We start from the raw sequence: 21,645 nt of genomic DNA, 5'->3' as shown, positions 1-21,645 counted from the left end.
TGTAGCGATCGAGACATCGAGTACAGGCTTGATCGAGTACAAGTAGTCGAGGAAAAGTCAAGGACGACGAGGAGATCAGGAGAAGTTTCAACGCTCGTCGCGGCCGCCGTCTCAGCGCTGGAGACTCGAGTCGAGGAGATCACAGATCAGGTCGATCCGGTTTCGGCGGTAGTTTTTCTTTTTTTGAGGATTTTGTTTCAGCACTGGTGGATGTCGCTCAATGGGTTCCCTCGTGGCCTCGTCGCTTCGACAGTTCGACTCCAGCCGATAGTGGTAGAGCCCAGAGCCCAGCAGCCCCGTAGTGCATTTTTTAAATACCAAGCCTATGTAAAAAAATTTGGGGCCCCTCAGAATTTTGGGCCCTGTGCGGGCTGCACTTTCTGCACCACTGTAGGCCCGGCCCTGGCACCAATGTTACCCACACCTTACACCGCCAAGGAGGTAGGTTGGGGGGAGGGGGGATCGCGGGATCAGCACAGGTGGTGGGCGGGTGGGGAACGAACGTTCTCTTCCCTATCACCTCTAGGAGGGGTGGAAGAGAGAGAGAAAACTAATTTTATAACTAGAAGAATACAAATCTATTATATCTAAATAGTTAGCCCTCACTATTAGGAATTCTCTAGCTTCTCCTTGAGCCACATCATCCAAATTAATTTAACCCTTAGATATACTAGATCAATCAACAATATCCGTCCGATCAACACACTACAAGCCACTGCAGCTACCACATGTAGTAACTGCCGCATGCATGCAGTAACTCCTGCCTATAAATATTTTACTCAAGAGAAAAATACTGCAGCTCATAGCCTCATACCAAGTGCTCTATATGAAAGAAAAGTGAGTTGTGCATGCATATTTTATTTTGTTTTGGTCTAACTTGGAATTATAGATAGAGATATTTATTTACTTATTTATCTGTAAATACTGATAAACAGATTATCTTACTACAGGAGAAGCTATAAAGACACTAGCTAAATGATTAATTCAACGCAGTTTTTATTTCAAACAAAATCCCGCCACAATGCGCGGGGCATCGCCTAGTTGTATTAATAAGTTGAAACTGCGATGAATATTTTCCTATTATACTAGTACTGAAAACAGAGGAAAAAGAGAAAATGTAATAACAAGGACAAATGTCATATCTAGACATTATCTCTTAGCTATATGAAGTGTTCTCTCTCTCTCCCTCCCTCTCTCTCTCTTCCAATGTAGGATTATACATGACAATGTTATTTGCTAAGATATGTCATCATTGCACATATCCACATGTCCACGCCTCTATGTGGGACATATGTTGTTGCTATATTCGAGCATTTCCAACCAGACCCTCCGAATAAGACCTATGTGTTCAGACGGACAACTCGGACAAAAAAAGTCTTTCCAACGGAGGCGCCCAAATCATCCTCGCATATTCGGGGTGTCCGCAAACTGCCAAACCCACTTCATATTTGAAGAGAAAACATGGGTGTTTAGACAAACCGCCATGTCGAACCCAGCTCACCCCGTACTACTTTCTCCTTTCGTTTTTTCGAACTTCCCTTTCTCTTTTCAACCCCCCCCCCCCCCCCCCCCCACACCTCCCCAATCATATGCATTTCTCTGGACAATTTGAGGATTTGAGGACAAATGGAGGGTGAATTTTGCATGCACCTACACACATGTGTTCTTTCCTCCTCCACAATAAAGGACCCCTGGCTCTCCTCCTCCTCTCATTGGCGCCACCGCCAGTCCGCCAATCTCCGATGACCTTTGGGCCATGGAGGTGCAAAGGACCTCCCACTCCCCCCGGCTGGCGGAGCGACCCCACTCTCATTCGATGTCTCTTAGTAGGTATAATGTCTCCCACGTTTGATCCATGTCCCGATGATGCGTCTAGCATCGTCGGATCTTGCCGGATCCGGTCGGTATTGGTCTATGATGGATTTGTTTGGATCCGGTCTTTGCTCTTCTTTTTTGGGTGTTTACAGGTTTGATCCTTCCGTTCTACGACAAGTCCGTGAACATATGAGAGGTCAAATTAACCCAGACCATGCTCTTACCACTGCCAGCGGACCTAAAGAAAACAATTACGAGAGCAAGATGAATTGCCATTTGGTTTAAATAAGTGTTCAGGACATCATTTTTCTCCAGCAGATCTGCACATGCCAGCAGATCGATGATCACTAGCTCCCCTAAACAAACATGTAGACCATACTAGTACAAGTGTCACCGATCGTGACGCCATGCCGCCATTGGTGCGATGCAGACCAAATTTCTCTCGGCGCGCCCAATGCGCAGATCGAAAAGGGACACGGCTCATGTCACGTCTCACGTGCACGTCGCTGCCGCTCTGACCCCGTCTCCCCGTGTGCCGTTCACGTCAGAGCACAGCTCCGACGCGAACGCCCGTAAGTTCCTCTCCGACGTCCCGCCGCCGGCGATCGCTTCCTCGGCCCGGCCCCTCCAGAGGTCCGCCTGAGCCCGGATCCCCAACGCGGCCTCCCCGTCGCCCATGATCGTCTCCACGCACCGCTGCAGCTCGCCTCGGTCCACCGCGCCCTCGTCGTCCGCCCGGGCGCGCACGCCAACGCCCATGCGCGCCTCCACCAGCCACGCCACCGTCGGCTGGTCCGTCCACTGCGGCACGGCCACCATCGGCACGCCGCTCGTGACGCTCTCCAGCGTCGAGTTCCACCCGCAGTGCGTCACGAAGCAGCCCACCGCCGGGTGCGACAGCACCTTCACCTGGTCGCACCACTCCACCACCACCCCTTGCGCGCGCACTCCGTTGTCGTCGTCGCCGCCGTCCAAAGTCGCGCATTCACCGGCACCCTTGCGCGCCACCCACAGGTACGGCCGGCCGGTCGCCTCCAGGCCGCGCCTCGTCTCCTCCGCCTGCCGCTCGCTCATCGAAAGGAAGCTCCCGAACGAGACGTACACCACGGACCGTGCCGGCTTCGTGTCCAGCCACTCCATGTACCCCTTCCCGTCGTCGCGCCGGAACAGGTCCGACCTCGACGGAGATGCCTCGTCCGGCACCACCGGCCCGACGGCGACGAGCTCGAACTGCGCGACTGCGCCGAGCGCGTCCGGCTCCAGCGCGTCGAAAGTGTTGACGAGCACCTTGGGCTTGTACTCGTCGAGCACCAAGAAGAGATCGCGCATCATGTCGAGCAGCAGGTAGTGCGGGTGCTCCGGCGAGGTAATAGACACGACAGACGGGAGCGCGCTGGACCTGAGAGGCGGCAGTCCCGGCAGCTCGACGGCGGCGTCGGGGTCAGCGTCGTTGGCGCAGGAGGCGATGAGAGCTTCGTGGCCGTGGAAGTAGTGGTAGTACACGGCGAACACGGCGGCCGGCTGGATCCAGTAGAGCGCCGCGGGGATCCCGTGCGCGCGCGCGACGTGGGGTGCCCACCCGACGAGGAAGGCGTAGACCATGCACGTCACGGGGCGGCCCCGCGCGGCGAGTCCGGCGACGACGGCGGAGAGCGTCTCGCGCCCCAAGGCGCGCGCGCGCTCCTTGTAGGTGTCCGTGCCATGCACCTCGGGCCTGAACCCCTCGTCGAAGCCGTCGGAGTAGGGGACGTACAGCACGCCGGCGTCGTCGACGGTCTCTTCGTCGGGGCTCGCTAGGGACGGGAACATGAGCCGGTGGCCTCCAACGGCGGTGGAGAAGGTGACGCGCGCGCCCGGCATCGACGCCATCACGCGGGCGGCGAGGCGGCGCGCCGGGTTGATGTGGCCCTGCATCGGCGTGGTGACGAACAGGAAGTGCGGTGTAGCTGAGGATCTTTCCATTGAGCGAGGTTTTTGGGAAGGGACGGCGTGGTTCTCTGGAGAAGGATATAGATCCGAGAGTGGAGGGGAGTCGACGAGGCAAAAATGCTGTAATATTCTACGTGCTGTTACGTAACTTAACTAACTACTAATCCCTAATTCCTTTGCCCCCCTGATTTCAGCTAGGGGGGCCCCTTCCCCTAATTTCCTCCAACAGAAAAAGGCACCTAACCTTTTTTTTAGCATCAGTACAGACACAAGCGCTCATATACACGCGCATACACTCATCCCTATGAACGCACACACGCACACCTTACCCCTATGAGCATCTCCGAGAGACTGAGCCAGCATATCATCTTGAGATTTACGAAGTCACCGTAGGCGCCTCGTCGTCGACGGGAACGTCTCCTCCCACTGAAAGCGCATCGCCGAAAATCCTGAAATAAATCCAGAAATAATGTGAGCACCAGGATTTGAATCCTGATGGGTTAGGAATACCACTGTCCACCTAACCATCTCAACCACGGGTTGGTTTGCAAAAGCCACCTAAGCTATTACGTTAGTTTACGTATGATTGCTACGTAGGTGTAGCATTGCTCCTCGACGAGGTCTCCACTTTAAAGTGAAAAAAGTGAGCGGCACCGCTACCTACCGGCAGAGCCAATGGAGGGAAATTTTTGATCTATGGGGACATATACACCCTATATGAAAAAATAATTTAGTAATTCAACAAAAGTCAAAAAATTCTGAAAATATTTTTGAAATAAACTTGACCTTACATTATACTTGTGAGAAAATTTTCACAAAAAGAAAATCCCCCTTTGACTTCTTTTCAAGAAAGACAAAATTTTGATCAAAATAGTGTGACTAGTGACCTATAATAGTAAATGAATTTTGTCTTTTTCGCTGTGAAGTCAACGTTGATTTTTATTTTATGGAAATTTACATACTAGTGCAAAAATAAGTCAAGTTTATTCTAAAAAACATTATGAACTATTTTGACTTTCTGTTTAATTATTAAAAGAGATTCTTCATATAGGGTGTATATACAACCAGGAGCCGAAGTGTATTTCCCCGAGCCAATCAGCTACTACTACACCTCGTACCGTATAATGATTCATGTGTCGTATAAAAAGTTTGCAATGTTTTACGAAATGTTGGTATTTCATGCATGGACTATAGTTCATCTTATTGAATTAAAAACAGGAAGTGCGGTGTAGCTGAGGATCTTTCCATTGAGCTAAGTTTTTGTGAGAAGGGACGGCGTAGTTCTCTGGAGTAGGATCCATAATGTAAGACGTTTTTTACATTAGTGTAGTGTAAAAAATGTCTTACATTGTGGGACGGAGAGAGTAGATCCTAAAGTGAAGGGGAGTCGACCAGCACAGCATGAACTCAGGGCATCTCCAACGCGGTGTCGCAAAACGAACTCACTATCCGTGAATATGTCGGCCATCTAAGAAACATCTTCGATAGATGATGTAAAATAAAATATATTATTGAATTAGCCTTCAAGTAAATTATACATTACCAAAAAGTGTTTATTTACATAAAAAACCCCCCCCCCCCCCCCCCCCAACAGATGTAAATAGGCAATAGGGCACTAATGCTCCGGTAAGTGATGTAAAATTGGAATGACTAGATCATTTCAAACATACCAAGTTCTTTTCAAACTAACATAGTTCATACTACAAACTAGATCATATCAATACTACTTCACCATCGCCCTAGACATAAAACTACTCGTCGGACGCCGGATCGTTTACGAACTAGGCCCAGAATGAGTCTGGGTTGGGGTTGTCAGAGTCGTGGAGCTCCTCCTCCTCCTCCTAGTCGGCCTCGATGGGGATCACTGTCGAGGGGCCGACCTCGTCTTCCTTCTTCACCTGCTTCTCCTTCTTGAGGTCATGCTTTCAATAGAACTCCAACTCGTTATGAACTTGTTGGGGATTCTCCCATGCAAAACCTCGCCATCGCCCCTTCATCACTCTCGCCGGGAGAAATGTGGATCGCCGACTTCTTCTCTTTGATCGACCGTATGCTAAAAAGCTCTACATTTGTCTTTTTTGTGTAGCTCTCATTTTAACGTATTTCAATATAAAATTTACACATGTAAATTATGTCTCTAGGTATATGTGTATTTTTTTTTCAGAATTTTTTGAAGCAGAAATGTTTGAATTTTGAAGGTTCAAATCAAGGCCTCCATGCAGCTGTGTCTCGGTTTGGCATTTTTGACTCAGTACCAATATGCAGATTTGACAATATATGTGTGCGTTAGTGAAACATCATAAAACTATTTTTCATGACAAATAATGGCATAGTTTTTTTGCTAATTGCTCAGCTAGATGGAGAAAGTTTGAGTACATGATTTATCGTATTGCTCATGATGCAACTCCCCTGAGTAGAATAGACTACCCAGCGGTTTTTAAATAGCTAACACTATTAGCGATTACCATACATTTCAAACATTCCTGTAAATGTAAACCTCTTTCCTATCATTTCAATGGGCTACATTAATGATCTCCCGGATATCTCCACAACAAATGTGCGCAATCAAAGCTACAAATCAACATGTGCTTATAAGAATTGAGTTCATTCCTTGTGATCTCTGCCCTTCTTTCTCTTCCATTTGAGATATATTTGGAGAGAGAGGCCAGAAAAGACCATCACAACACTTCCCCATTGCTCCATGGACAGTGGGTTACCACTGATAACTGATGAGATGACGATGCTCATGAACTTGCGGGTGGTGGTGATTGTAGTGTTAGTAAGAGAGCCGAATCGGCTGATGGTCAGGAAGATGAAATTCTGACCCACGGCGCCGCATAGGCAGAACATGAGAATGTCCCAGGCCACCTCTGGGTTCTCCCGGCAAAAACTTACAGCCTCAAAACCGTTTGCGTATGGCCAGTTACTGAACAGTAATGGCGCCACAAACATAATTAAAGTATTGTATATGGTTCCCCAGAGGTTCATGCCAAGCATTATATCCCAAGGGTTAGTCTTGGGGAACCTGCAATAACACAATATTACTTCCCATTCAGAAATAATATATCACAATTTTGCTTTGAAGTGGAACTGATAGATATGTTTACCTGGACTTAATTAAATCTTGGGTTGAGTTAGTGTAGCCATCAAAAGCTAAGTTGAGGAAGCACAACCCATAGCCAAGCGGAGCATTAGGGTTAGCAAGCTTCTTGATAGTCTTCGAACTTGTCTGATTCAGTAAAAGCAAACAAAAAAAATTAGGAGTAACTTTTTTAAGTACAATTATTTCAATGTGTCTTTTCTTAGGGCCTACTACATAAAAGCTAGCTAAGCAGAGAAATAGTTATAATGATTTTGATCATTTGATGTGTAGTTCATGCTTCATCAGAAAAATGAACCATAAGGCATATGGCATAAATTATTTTTTCTAGGTTTAATACTATAGATCGGCAAGAGGTTTTAATGGTTTCAGGGGCACCATCAAAGGCATGCAATTGCTAGTTTGTTGATATATATATATATGAAAATGAAGATTTCCTTACCTTCAACAATGCAAAGGATGACACACCCCCAGCAACAAGGAAGGTGCAAAAGTACTCTGGAATTGTATACTTAACACCATAGAGTAGAGTTCCCATCAACATAACTGTGCATAATGAATCAACAGTTAGAAAAGAGCAGCACAAACCTCTCCAGGCTAAGAAGCATTACTCAAAACACTTAACGCAGATTACTCAGTAATACAGTTATCTATGTGACATCAACTATACATGGCTTGAGATTGGAAATGTAAACAATGCACATAAGGGTTTCCAGTTGTGCAGGGCGTACTGATAGCTGAAACAATAACATGGTGGCAAAATGGAATAAAATGCTCCATGTAATACAAAATGACCCACTCTCCACACGTGCTTGATTTAAAAATGGAACTGAAGCTCCAATAGTTTCAGTAGTGTACAGAGATTTGCCTGCAAGGCTACTTTAGTCATTTTTGGACAATTTTGTGAACAAAAAACGTCCTACATTATGGGACGGAGGGAGTAACATCCTAGTTCGTTTCTGGCAGCTACATATACTTGATAGTTAGTGGACATAGCAATAGTAGGTCATGTATGAATTTCCTCTTGATTCGACTGGAGACAATGATCCAGAATAACCTCAAGACCATATTTGTTTGATTTCCCTAGTTAATAATAGTGATGACATGCACAGGTTTTAGACATTCATAAAAAGGTGTACTCCACTTTACTTTACTCAGTAAATGATGAGGTGAACTGGCGTACCAATCACAACTTGACAACCATTATAGGCAACATCATATGAAAAAAAGTGTAAATAAAAACTGCATTGTATGCATAAATATATGCAAAACTCACCTGGAATCATCTTAGAAGATTTCGCCAAGACCTGTTACAGATAGAAAATAGTTCAAGATCATTGATCGCCAGTACTTTTGGGCATCATTAAGAAAAACAGCAATATTTCATCCATTTGAAGTGCATCTTTGCTATTTAACTAAATCATCAAATTCCAATTCCACACAAGGTTGAGATATGAAGCAGGCGTGTTACCACTTCTCTAATAGTTAGGGGACAAATTAGTTTTATGCCATGCACTCTCGCGTATATGATTAAGCATAGGTTGGAAAATATCAGTATACTCAAGATTGTACATAAATGTGATATCCAGTGGTAACTAAGTATCCCATTTAGGGCCTCTTTGATTCATAGGATTTCCAAAATGCAGGAATAGGAAAAACGTGGGATTGAAGTGGCATGTCATCTTGAATCCTACATGATTGTACAAGTGTTTGATTGTGCATAGGAAAAACGTAGGATTCTTTCAAAGAGGTTTGAGTGGATGGAAAATTTCCTATGAAATCTAGTGCAAATGAATCCTATGAAAAAATTTCTATGGTTTACAATCCTACGAATCAAACAACCCACATAGAAAAAAATCCTAAGGATAAGGATTAGAATCCTTCATAATTCCTTTGAGAATCCTTTGAACCAAAGAAGCCCTTAGGTTGGTATAAGCCCATACTGCTGCCTTAAGAACTCCAATCACCCATTGGCCAATTTCTTAGCACATTTAACTGACTCAAGACTAGAACATTTCTACTCCATAACCACCACTTACTACATTAACGATTAACCCAATCAGCACCTAATTGCAAATACAACATCCGCACAAAATACTGCACACCAAAGAAGCTGAGACAGCAAAAGCAGCTGGATCCAATCCAAACCTGAGCCGGGTAGCTGATGTACTTGAGCGCCTCGATCCCCATGGTCGGGCCGATGGTGTTGGTGATGCTGACGCCCCAGTACTTGAGAAGCGGCGCCCGCCCGGCAGGACTGCTACCGCCCGACCACAGCTTGATCACTGCAGGAACCGAGCAAAGTCACGACCCCTTCACACGCAACCGCCATACAAGAGCAGCGAAGCCACGGCCGCATTCGGCGGGAAATGCAAAAGCGCGGCTCGAGGGTGCTCACTTATGAAGGACCAGACGAAGCAGACGACGTTCTGCGCGAAGTTGAGGAACGCGAGGTGGTCGAACCGCCGCTCCTCCGGCCCGAACCGCTTCGTCGATCTGAGTCGAGGGGAAAAGGCAGAGAACCCGGCGAACTCAGCCCTGTTTCTCTGTGTCGCGAGCCAACGCCATTGGGGATGGTGGGGGGGAGAGAGAGGGTGCTTACAGCGTCTCCTGGAGGATGCCCTGGGTGATGTAGGACGACCAGATCCCGGCGACGCAGAAGGCGAGCACGGCCACGCGCGAAGCCAGGCTGCCGCCGCCGCCGCCGCCGTCGACGCGGGGAGGGCCTCGGGCCCCGCCTCCGCGGCCCTGGCCCTTGCGCGCGGACACCATGGCGCGTTCGCTTGTGCGGTTGTGCTCGCCGGCGAGGGGGATCGGTCGCGGGCAGGCTCCCGGGGGTCGGAGGAGGCGGGTGTTATAGCAGTTGGGCGTAACCGCGGAAAAGGAGAGCGCGCGTCAGAGGAGTGACGTGGCGTGCTGTGGTTGGTCGGGAGGTGCCAGCGGGGACGCCGTATTGGCTGGGTTGGCGTGGAAGGACGGACCGGTCCGAGTCTCCGACTCCGAGGCTCCGTGCGGCTGAGCTCAACTCTTCTCGACTTTTCTTCAGATCGCGGTTAGTACTGGCCCAAAGGAGGGCACGCAGGGATGACTGGCCAAAGCTGCGTAAACACAATTCGGGAAAGAACTAAAGAGGCTGCGTGAACACGACGCGGACAAATCTACTGATTTTTTGGCGTAAACACGACGCCGACAAATCTAATGTTTTCCACACTCCATTTCCAAGGATTTGGCAGTGCTGATTATAAACCTGACATTTTTCTTGAACACAGTACAAACACAAATTTTTAAAGACTTGTATGTACGCTCACCCATTTTACGTGCTCCTTCTGTAAAAAAAATATAAGAGCGTTTAAATTACAACTATTAAAAAGACTTTTATTCGATTAACGAGAATTACAATCATTCTGCAAGAAACTAGCTAGGAAATTCGGGGTGCAATCAATTCAAATACATCGTCTCCTATTTCACCCGAAAAAAATAAAAATACATCGTCTCCTATTGTTACTGGCTCGCGAAGCACATGGGTGCACCAACTCGTTGGCCTCTCTACCAACATGATTAAGCTCAAAGTTTGTCATCTCGAAGGTGCTTAATAATAGAGCATACAGGTTATATAATCTCCACAAGAAAAACGACGAACCATGAGCATGGAACGCCGACCCCTCCTATGCAGGTTTCATACGTAGTTTTGCATTCTGATTGTACCTAAGTATTGATTGCATTCTGAGTACGTCTCGATGAATAAAACACCTTTCCATTTATATCTATCCCTTGATGAAATTTGTTGTGTCAATCTATAACGTTGTGCTTCACTTGGGGAACTACAATCCACTTGGATCTCATGCCATACTCGGGGGCTACCATTCACTCGGATTTCACGCCATACTCGGGGGCTACGATCTAGTTGGACGCCTGCTATTCTCATAGGAGTTGTTGGATTTCTTTGAAGAGGATGGGTGATGTAGCACAGCAGCAGAAAGTATTACCCTTGTTAAAAACTAAGGTTTATCGAACCAGTAGAAGTCTACAGCTAGCAAAACAAGCATCACCTACACACAAACAAAAAAAATACTTGCACCCAACTTGGTAAGGGGGTTGTCAATCCCCTCGTCTTGCTAGTTGCAAGGTTCAAAGGCGTGAAATGCTAGGTTCGTATAAAGAGGAAAGATACCAAGGCCAGGAAGGAACGCTAGGTTCTAGGTTCCCCCTGGATCCGCCCAAGAGGTCGGTGGAAAGGTGTGGAACAAAGATGTGATCAATCGGAAGGAAGGAACTCATGACGAGTGTGCCGCTGGAAGAAGTCAAAACCCTAGCCGAGGTGCCGAAGGGGAACTGTGTGAGCCCTTCCTATCGTACACCTTACCCTATGATCACCCGCGAGAGGCTGAGACTGCAGTCCGATACATCTTGAGATTAACAAACATTCACAAACTCGCACGTATACTCAGCCCTACGAACGCACGCACGCACGCATAGCACGTAGTATTGTAGTTGAGGGAACATTGTTTTTTCCTAAACAAATATCATCAAGAAGTCTCAATAAGTCTAAGAAAAATACGAGCATCCATGCTAAATCTAAGAATTGAATATGAGTGAATTGGTTCCATCGCAAAGATCCGAGTTACGCTTAATTCGCACAATAAAACTGATCTATGCCTATGCAACCAAAATGCCAAAGTAGGGACACTTAATTTTTATGAGTATGTGAACTGAGCGCCGGCCTCCTTATGTATAGTGAGTGAAAGAAATAATATTTCCAGCCAACTTATGCATAATTCCCAATACATTTTCTGTCTCGATGAATTGAGCTCGAACAGTAGAGCGACGACATGGGTAATAAGACGAAAACAAAGCAAACACCTAAATCCACCCAAAATTATTTATCTTACAATCCGACATGACAGCCAGATGCAAACTTCTTTGTACAAAAACATCCAAAGATGACACATCCATAGAACAACCCTCTATCCGCCGCCGCCAGAGAAGACAACCTCCACGACCGCAGCGATCATCGCCGTCGGGTCCCCAAAGATCACGCCGATGACGACGCGCGCGAAGAATCCGACAATCTTGAGGAAACGTTTGAAGCGCCTGGTGCTACTCTGAGCCTTCTTGAGCGCCAGCGCCACCTTCAAAGACGGGGCCTTATTCGCTTGCACGACCGTCTTCCCGCCGCCGTCATGGCTGCCGTGGCCGGACTTGAGGCTCTCGTAGGCCATCTCCTTCACGCAGGCCACGTGCAGGTAAACGGCCTCGCCGTCCCACTCGGAGCGGTACGACAAGAACTTGCGCCGGCAGCGGCGCCCCTTGCCGGTGCAGAGGACGCAGCTCCGGCTCGGCACGTGCTCGCGGCAGAGCTCGAAGGCGAGGCCGTCGAGGTCGACGCGCCGAGGCAGGCGCGCGCAGGACGGGTGGAGGTCGAGGTCGCGGTCGAAGCAGTGGTACACGAGGCCGAGCACCTTGTCGCCGCACGCGTCGCAGACCCGGTGGTCGGCGGGGTCGGGAGGCGGGGGCTCGTGGAGGAGCACGAACGCGCGCCCCTCGAACAACAGAGGGGTCTCCAGCACGTCCGGCGCGAGCGCGCAGCCGATGTGGAGGTCGAAGTCGCAGCCGCGGTGCTCGCCGTAGTGATCGCAGGTGTACCTCCCGCCGGCCCCCCTCTCCTTGCAGCCGTCGCACTCGAACTCCACGTCGTCGGTGGTGACAAGCAGCAGCTTGTGCTCCGGATGGATGGGGTGGGAGGCGATCTCAGCCGGCGGCGCCGGAGGAGCGCTCACGATCCCCTTCTTGATCTTCATGGTTCTCGCCGGCCGGCAAATGTCTGGACTCTCTGGGCAAAGCGAACGTCGGGTATTTATAGAGTTTCCAGGAGTGGCGCGCAAGTCCACGCTCTCAAGCAACCACTGCGGGGAAATTCATGGTTAAGTTAGCGTACTGCCCCAGTTGGCCAGTTCAAGGGAAATTCCAACAAGTTAGCGTACAGCCCGAACCGGCAAAAAGGCGTCGAATGGTCGGCGCCTCGGCGGCGTCTCCTAACGCGTGTTGACGTCTTGCTGGCCAACCGATCTCGATCCTACGCAGCAGACCGAAACCATGACAATTTTTTTTTGCGGGGGCGAAACCATGACAGTTTTTCGCAAACACGCCCAAACCCACCCTCCTCGGTCCCTTGTTCATTTGTCAATCATCTTTCTTTTTTTTGTGTGGATACGATTCTTTTTGCGGGTATTGTGGGTACGATTCAAAAAATTGATTCGACATCCTAAATATCTTTAGCTGCGCAAATGCAGCATCATTTTTTTATTGCGTCTGTGTTCGTTTACGATATTTGATGATTTTCTTCTGGTCTTTTTTCCTCTAAATATTCTTCTGGTTTAGATTGGTCTTTTTGACCTCTTGGCCTTAGCGGCGACTACGACAATGACAACATTGAACAAATAAGCTGCAATTCCTTATCCGACAAGGCGTTCTGCTCCATGGCCGGTGATGGATATGGGTGTCCGTTCAATGCTTCAAGCAAGGACAGGGTGACAACAACATCCTTGTGGTGGGTTTTTTTTTACGAAAAGGGTTAGATCTGTTATAAAGATTCGCCGGAAGTATAAAACATCTCAAACATAACAAAAATTACATCGAGGTCCATGGACCACCGAACGACCATTGCCGCCGGAATGAGCTGCCGACGCGCCACTATCGCCGCTCCCATATCGGAGCCGGCCTGACCTTGTCAATGACAGTTGTGAAGTTTTCGCACGTGCCACTAGGACCAGTGCCCCGGAGTCGTAGTTTGTCGCCGTTGAATCCTTGAATAGGTCTGAAGAACCTGACACCAAATATCGTCGTTCACGACGAGAAACCCTAACCTCGCCGTCCTGAGGAGCTGGCAGGAATCTACGTCGGAGCTCTGTCTAATCCTTCCCAACGAACGAATTTGAGGAGGATCGGAGCCTGGAAGACCGATCGAAGAAGAAGCGTCGCCATCTTGTGACATTGGGCTTCGCCTTTGCGAAAGCGTTCGCTCTAGCGTTGGCGCAGGGCACAGGAGGTTGTTCAAGAGCCAGTACTGACAGCAATTTACATTGGCGACAGATGGAAGCCAGTGAATTCGCGGTAGAAGGCTGACACGTCAGGTTCCCTCCTCTGATGTCGGTGTTGGGGTGGGGGGCGGGGGGGGGGGGGGGGGGGGGGGGGGGGCAGATCTGAAGTTCGATGGTGTGTTCGGGATGCTGCCATGGCCAAATTCTTGAAATGGCAATAGCTTTGTCTTTAGCGAGCTACTTTGCAGGTCTGAAAACCTGCAGATCGATGATGAAGGCACATCGAGCTCAAGTAAAGAGTTGTTATGTCCCCTTTTTCTTTCAATGGCCACTGTGGTGGTGCCGGAGGCGAGTGATGGATGTGGGCATCTAGCTCAGGGGATTATTCGGTCTTGGTTGTATTTTTCTTTCTTGGCTAGGGGTCTTCTCGGCTATTGCAAGGGTTCTATTGTCTTTCCAGTTTTGACAGGTTGGTATCTATGGCTTGAACCCTACTCCTTGTTTATGAATAAAGCATGTATTACCTTCAAAAAAGTGTCGACTTATACATACTTTACACCAAAGTCTAAACAAAAGAATATTTGTTCAGACCAAAACACAGGTATCACATGTACATGTAGAATATATATCAGCTTTATCAGATAAGTGAATTCTAACTTCTTGTAAGTGCATCTAGTGCCACCCCTAGTTGGTTTTGGAGTATTGACGACAAACCTGGTTGAGGGACTAATGTGTTTGTGAGAATTGCAGGACAACACAGGTAGAAGTCCCTCATTGATTCGGTTTTCCTACCAGAGATGACCCCTAAAAATGTATGAAGACATTGAAGTCAAAGGTGGTATGTGAAGACATTCACATTGAAGACTATGACAAGAAAAGACATTGCGTGAAGACTATGGAGCGCGAAGACTTAGTTGTTTTATCGTTCTTTTTCTTCTTTGTTGAGTCATAGGAACCACCATACTGTTAAGTGGGGTCCAAGTGAACCAGTCAGAATGACTGAAGTGATGCTTAACCAAAATCCTATGTCTTCGAGCGAAGACAATGAGAGCAAATCTTATCCAGAGCTGGATAAGTCAGCTTTGCTTGTAGCCCAAGTAAAGTTGCCGTGTGTGTTTGAAATATGACCGTTGGAACACGTGTCAGTTCCTTAGTGACCCAGGGTCATTTCGGACAAATCAGGTCGGGTTGCCTAGTGGCTATAAATAGCCCACCCCCTACAACCATAAACGGTTGGCTGCTCAGAGTTAGTGTACGGCTTTTGTCGTTTGAGAGCAACCCACCTCGAAGCCTTTGAGAGAGAATTCCTTGCGAGGACAAAGCCCTAAACACCCAGAGCCAAAGAGTGTTAGGCATCACTGAAGTCTTCCTGTATGTGTGATCTGAAGACTTATTACACTTGAGGACTGTGAATCCTCCAGCCGGTTAGGCGTCGCGTTCTGAGCATCCAAGAGTCATTGTGGATCGCCGGTGAACAAAGTCTGTGAAAGTTTGGAAGTCTACCTTGAAGACTTACCAGAGTGATTGGGCGAGGACCGTGTGTCCTTAGCTCAATGGGAATAAGGTGAAGACGTGGTCTTCTGAGTTGAATCTCAGCCTCCCTAACCAGACGTACAGTTGTCACAGCAACTGGAACTGGTCCAACAAATCATTGTCTTCAACGAGCCACTGGTTCTATCCTTCCCATCTCTTTATTTGCAGATTGGTCCTTGCGAAGTCATTGCCTGGTTGCATTATCTATTTGTCTTCACTGTGTGACTGCTTGTTCTGATTGACTTCATACTATCTTCCATCCTGATCTATACTGCCTAGTTGCTATTAGTCTTTGTGCTTTTATTTCATTGAATACTTGACTATGGCTTGCTTAGTGTAGTCTACCTTCCGCTGCATGGTAATAGGTTTATTTCTATCGTTTGTCTTCGAAACTTCCATGTTTTGAAGACTTTCATAAAAATCGCCTATTCACCCCCTCTCTAGTCGATCACTAGCACTTTCAATTGGTATCAGAGCAAGGTACTCCCTTATTCTGTGTGATTCGGTTTAACCACCTGGAGTTTTAGCTATGTCGAATGCAGGGATAATCAAAGTCTCCGCTGCATGCCCAGTCTTCGATGGATCTGAATATCCCTACTGGAAGAATAAGATGCGCATGCATCTTGAAGCCATTGATGTCGATCTCTGGTATGTCATCAAGAATGGCGTCCCCAAGGCTGGTGAAGGTGTCACCGCTGCTGATGTCAAGAAGTTCGTTCAACTGAACTCCACTGCCAAGAACATCATCTGTGGTCATCTGACCAAAGGGCAGTATGGCCATGTGAGTGCTCTGGAAACATCTAAGCTAGTCTGGGACTGGCTTTCCAAGGTCAACGAAGGCGTATCAATCCAGAGAGATCAAAGAATCAACGTCCTTCGCAACCTCTTCAACCGCTTCAAGAGAAACGACAATGAGAATGTTCAGCTCACATTTGATCGACTCACTGACATCACAAATGAGCTTCAAGCCCTCGGCGCTACTGAGATCACCAAGCATGAAGTCGTCAAGACACTCTTGAGATCACTTGATAGCTCGTTTGACACCCTAGCCCTGATGATTCAAGAACGCCCTGACTTCAAGACACTCGATCCGTCTGACATATTGGAAAGGCTCAACACACATGAGTTTCAGCTTTCTGAGAAAAGAGACATCTACGGTCCTAACTATGGACGAACTCGTGCTTTGAAGGCAAAAGTTGTTTCCTCATCTGAAGAAGAATCTGATTGCAGTTCTGATGATCCTGAAGACATTGGAAAGGAGCTTGCTATGCTTGTGAAGAAGTTCCAGAAATTCACCAAGAAGAAAGGCTTCAGAAAGTCCTCACGATCCAGCTCAAGGAATGATGAAGCTTCTGCTCATGACTACAAGAAAAGAACATGCCACAAGTGCAAGAAACCTGGTCACTATATCTCTGAGTGTCCGCAGTGGGACAATGAGAACAACAAGAAGAAGAAGAGCAAGGAATATGATTCTGACGACAACAAAAATAAGAAATACTCAAAGACTTCTTCCAAGTATTCCTCAAAGTCTTCGTCACACAAGAAGAGCTCATCTGGCAAGGCTCGTGCGTTTGTTGGCAAGGAAATGGATTCAGAGGAGGAGTCTGCTTCTGAGGAGGCGGAGGTGGAGTCTGAGGAGGAGTCCGACTCTGGCATTGCAAGTCTGGCTACATCCTACGTTGCCAAGTCCATCTTCAACATTGAAGACAATGACTCCATCACCGACGCCGATGCTAATGACCAGGACGACTCCGCTCCCACCTACTGCTTCATGGCACGCGGTGCCAAGGTAAACTCACGCACTACTCACTATCAAACATCCAGTGAAGATGACTCTGATTGTGGTTCCAAACCCAGCTACAAAACACTTGCTAAAATTGCAACTGAACAACAGAAAGCTATGGAACACATCCAAAAACTGTTAGACAAAAGCGATGACCTGTTAGACGCTGAAATGACTCGATCTCAGTCCTTAATTGAAGACATAAAAAATCTTCACGTTAAGCATGAGGAACTTGAAAGTCGTCATGAAACGCTCTCAACAACTCATGAAAAGCTTTCCTATGATTATCTTCAAAGAAAGCAAGATCTTGAGAAATTGAGAGCGGTTCATGAAGATCTTCAAAAGGAAAACGAGTCACTTCGCGCCAAACAGATCAGTTCCGCTCAGGAAGGATTTGAACCTCCATGTCTTAAATGCATTGAGCGTGACAACGGTACTTCTGTTACTGGATATTCTACTGCTGCTAATATTGCAATATCTTCAACTGTTGATGTGGTAACTAACCCCTCTGCTGAGGATGCCACTGCTATTGCTGATGAAAATGCTAGGTTGAAGACATTGCTTGAAGCAGGGATGTACAAAAGTCTCAAAGGACATCAGACACTATGTGATGTCCTCAAAAGGCAGATCCTGAACCGAAACCCTAGGAAAGAGGGTGTTGGGTTCGAAAGGAAAATAAATGCTGATGGCTCTTACTAGAAACCTGAGCAGTACCCCAAAACCACATGGGTTGCTGCAAAGAAATCTTCAGTGTATCCACCCACCCTATCTGGCTTCACTTGTGCTAATCCCATTGTTATTGATGAATCCTTTGATGCCAACTATAAACTGTTTAAGAATCAGAATGGTGAAGTGTTTGCCAGGTATATTGATACTAACTGCAGTAATGGGCCACCTATGAAGAAAGTCTGGGTGCCGAAAAGGTGTCTGGAGAATCTTCCTTTGAATGTCATCATGACACCACAAGTGAAGAAGACAAACCCCAGACCACAGGCTTCATATGGTCCAAAGGCTTCATACAGACAAAGGACTCACCTGAGTCGCACTAACGCAAATATTTTGCAGGGAAACCATACTCAGGCCTATGAATATGAGCGTGTTTCGTCAAACCGCCATGTTCATAAGACCAAGAACTACTCTGCTTATTCTTATGAGTACTAATGCCCTCTTGCGAGACTATTTGCTAGGGCTACGTAGCCAAAGTTCTCAGATGATGCACTTAGACTCATCGCTTCAAAGCCACCCTTGAAGATGTGGGTGGCTAAGAAAACTTAACTCTCTTTTGCAGGGAAGGGTCTCCAGCCGAAAATCAAATTCGTCTGAAACTATTGCTGGGGACCTTAAACATCTTGTAGGGTGCAAGATCAAATGCCCAAATGGTCTTATTATGTATTTTGTTCCTGAGTCGCTTGCTACTTGCCCTATCAGTCCTAACCTCGATCTAAGCTTTCATAATCCACTTGCTCGTCAAATGTTTATGCTTCACAATTCTCTTCGTGAAGCCTATCCCCCTAACTGCACTGTAGGGTGTGACACCAGCTGCTTCAGAATGGATTATTGATAGTGGGTGTACTAATCACATGACTGACAAGCGAAGTCTTCTCATGGACTCAACTTTACGTCCATCTGACAAGAGTCACATCACATTTGCTGATACGGGTAAAAGCAAGGTATTGGGTCTAGGTAGAGTTTCAATCTCAAGGGATCAACACATGCATAAAGTGATGCTTGTTGAATCCCTTGGTTTCAACTTAATGTCTGTCTCAATGCTTTGCGATTTAAACATGATTGTGATATTTGGAAAATATCGTTGCCTTGTTCTAATGGAATCTGACAAGTCTCTAGTCTTTGAAGGGTATCGGAAAGATGATTTGTACGTGGTAGATTTCTCAGCAGGACCACAGCTTGTCGTATGTCTTCTAGCAAAAGCTTCAGAATGCTGACTCTGGCATCAGAGGCTAGGGCATGCTGACATGAGGAACTTGCACACTCTTGCAAATAAGAAGCATGTCATAGGCATCAAGGGTGTCAAGTTCAAGAAAGATCACCTATGCGGTGCCTGTGAAGCTGGAAAGATGACGAGGGCCAAGCATCCCTCGAAGACAATCATGACAACGACTCAACCCTTCGAACTGCTACACATGGACCTCTTTGGTCCCACTCACTACTCAACTCTCTATGGCTTCATCATTGTTGATGATTATTCAAGATATACATGGGTGCATATAATCCTCTACAAGACTGAAGTGCAGGATGTCTTCAGACGCTTCGCCAATCGAGCCATGAACAACTATGGCATCAAGATCAAGCACATCAGAAGTGACAATGGCACTGAATTCAAGAACACTGGCCTCGACACTTATCTTGATACTTTGGGCATCACTCATGAGTTCTTAGCTCCGTACACACCGCAGCAGAATGGCGTCGTGGAACACAAGAACAGAACACTTATTGAGATGGCCCGGACGATGCTCGATGAATACAAGACTCCAAGAAAGTTCTGGCCTGAAGCCATTGATACTGCATGCCATATTATCAATCGTGTTTATCTTCACAAGCTTCTGAATAAAACATCCTATGAGCTCCTCACTGGTAAGAAGCCAAATGTCAGCTACTTCAGAGTATTTGGTGCCAGGTGCTGGATCAAAGATCCACATCACACTTCAAAATTTGCACCGAAAGCACATGAAGGTTTTATGCTTGGATACGGAAAGGATCTGCACTCCTACAGAGTCTTCAACCTCTTTCACTATAAAGTAGTTGAAACTGTGGATGTGCGGTTCGATGAGACTAACGGCTCGCAAAGAGAGCACCTGCCAAATGTGCTAGATGAAGTTCCATCCAGTGAACCATCAAGCTTATGGGAACTGGAGAAATCATACCGTCTGAAGCTCAGCCTGAAGAGGAACTCATCATCTCTGCACCTGATCAACCTGAAGACAATGCTCAGCCTGAAGACAATCCTTCTAACGATGACAATGATCAGCAAGAGCAAAATCTTCGTCATGTTCATCCTCGTGTTGCAAATGAAGTACAAATTGAGAAGATAATTGATAGCATCAATGCACCTGGTCCACTCACTCAATCAAGGGCAACACAACTAGCAAATTTCTGTGGACACTTTGCATTCATCTCAATATCTGAACCCAAGAAAGTTGAAGAAGCCTTCATGGAACCTGAATGGATTCAAGCTATGCAAGAAGAGCTTCAACAATTTGAACTGAATAATGTATGGGAACTGGTCAAGCGTCCTGATCCTCGTAAGCATAATATCATAGGAACTAAATGGATATATCGCAACAAGCAAGATGAGCATGGTCAAGTTGTCAGAAACAAAGCTCGTCTCGTTGCTCAAGGATACACTCAAGTTGAAGGAATTGACTTCGATGAAACATTTGCTCCTATGGCTAGGCTTGAGGCTATACGCATACTGCTGGCCTATGCAAATCATCATAACATTCTTCTATATCAAATGGATGTGAAGAGCGCTTTTCTCAATGGCAAGATTGAATAAGAAGTGTATGTTGCACAACCACCTGGCTTTGAAGATCCAAAACATCCTGACATGGTTTATAAGCTCAACAAGGCACTGTATGGCCTCAAACAAGCCCCTCGTGCTTGGTATGACACACTCAAGGACTTCCTGAAGAGCAAAGGCTTCAAACCTGGTTCTTTGGATCCCACACTCTTCACGAAGACATATGATGGTGAACTGTTTGTGTGCCAAATATATGTGGATGACATTATCTTCGACTGTACCAACCAGAAATACAGTGATGAGTTTGGATATATGATGCAAGAGCAATATCAGATGTCCATGATGGGTGAGCTGAAATTCTTCCTTGGTCTTCAAATACGACAACAACGCAACGACATCTTCATATCTCAAGAGAAATACCTCAAAGATTGCCTGAAGAAGTTTGGAATGCAACACTGCAAAGGTTACACGACACCAATGTTAGCTAAACACCATCTGGGTCCCGACGACAATGGTAAAGAGTTCGATCAAAAGGTATACCAATCCATGATTGGTTCTTTGCTTTATTTATGTGCATCTAGGCCAGATATCATGCTTAGTGTTTGCATGTGTGCCCGATTCCAAGCGGCACCCAAGGAATCGCATCACTTAGCTGTGAAGCAAATTCTTCGATATTTGGCTCACACCCCAACACTAGGATTATGGTATCCAAAGGGCTCAGAGTTTGATCTAGTTGGATTCTCGGATGCTGATTATGCTGGTGACAAGGTGGATCACAAGTCTACATCAGGCACATGTCACTTTCTGGGACGATCACTTGTATGTTGGTCTTCAAAGAAGCAGAACAGTGTATCTCTCTCCATTGCTGAATCTGAATACATTGCTGCTGGATCTTGTTGCGCTCAGCATCTATGGATGAAGCAAACACTCAAAGACTATGGCATTCATCTGAAGCAAGTGCCACTCTACT

The 21,645-nt window shown here is 46.8% G+C and overlaps 3 protein-coding genes across 3 annotated transcripts; all 3 read right to left on the bottom strand.

Moving 5' to 3' along the window:
- Positions 1–2,074: 2,074 nt before the first annotated feature.
- Positions 2,075–3,841, bottom strand: LOC125521857 (cyanidin 3-O-rutinoside 5-O-glucosyltransferase-like). Its single transcript, XM_048686917.1, has one exon. It carries the CDS (start codon positions 3,775–3,777, stop codon positions 2,308–2,310), a length of 1,470 nt encoding a protein of 489 aa, XP_048542874.1. The 5' UTR covers positions 3,778–3,841; the 3' UTR covers positions 2,075–2,307.
- A 2,209-nt stretch (positions 3,842–6,050) lies between these two features.
- LOC125520304 (UDP-galactose/UDP-glucose transporter 3-like) lies at positions 6,051–9,748 on the bottom strand. Its single transcript, XM_048685198.1, has 7 exons — positions 9,447–9,748; positions 9,243–9,340; positions 8,993–9,129; positions 8,121–8,151; positions 7,287–7,390; positions 6,852–6,973; positions 6,051–6,769 (listed from the first exon to the last, which is right to left on the bottom strand). Exons 1-7 carry the CDS (start codon positions 9,614–9,616, stop codon positions 6,349–6,351), a joined length of 1,083 nt encoding a protein of 360 aa, XP_048541155.1. The 5' UTR covers positions 9,617–9,748; the 3' UTR covers positions 6,051–6,348.
- Positions 9,749–11,694: 1,946 nt separating this feature from the next.
- LOC125522546 lies at positions 11,695–12,668 on the bottom strand. The gene has a single exon (XM_048687595.1). The coding sequence runs from the start codon at positions 12,640–12,642 to the stop codon at positions 11,809–11,811; it is 834 nt and encodes a 277-aa protein (XP_048543552.1). The 5' UTR covers positions 12,643–12,668; the 3' UTR covers positions 11,695–11,808.
- Positions 12,669–21,645: the final 8,977 nt, after the last annotated feature.

The sequence above is a fragment of the Triticum urartu genome, chromosome 7, assembly GCF_003073215.2.
Source record: "Triticum urartu cultivar G1812 chromosome 7, Tu2.1, whole genome shotgun sequence".
NCBI lineage: Eukaryota > Viridiplantae > Streptophyta > Magnoliopsida > Poales > Poaceae > Triticum > Triticum urartu.
Note: the sequence above shows the minus strand (reverse complement) of the source record. Positions and strands in the feature narration are given on the sequence as shown.

What these genes read in the sequence shown, in the direction of transcription:
- LOC125522546 (XM_048687595.1), bottom strand. Translation starts at nt 12,642, where the DNA reads ATGAAGATCAAGAAGGGGATCGTGAGCGCTCCTCCGGCGCCGCCGGCT.
- LOC125521857 (XM_048686917.1), bottom strand. Translation starts at nt 3,777, where the DNA reads ATGGAAAGATCCTCAGCTACACCGCACTTCCTGTTCGTCACCACGCCG.
- LOC125520304 (XM_048685198.1), bottom strand. Translation starts at nt 9,616, where the DNA reads ATGGTGTCCGCGCGCAAGGGCCAGGGCCGCGGAGGCGGGGCCCGAGGC. An exon ending in CTTCGTCTGGTCCTTCATAA is followed by an intron (nt 9,130 to 9,242) that starts GTGAGCACCCTC and finishes CGGTTCCTGCAG; the next exon opens with TGATCAAGCTGTGGTCGGGC. An exon ending in CATCCTTTGCATTGTTGAAG is followed by an intron (nt 6,974 to 7,286) that starts GTAAGGAAATCT and finishes TTACTGAATCAG; the next exon opens with ACAAGTTCGAAGACTATCAA.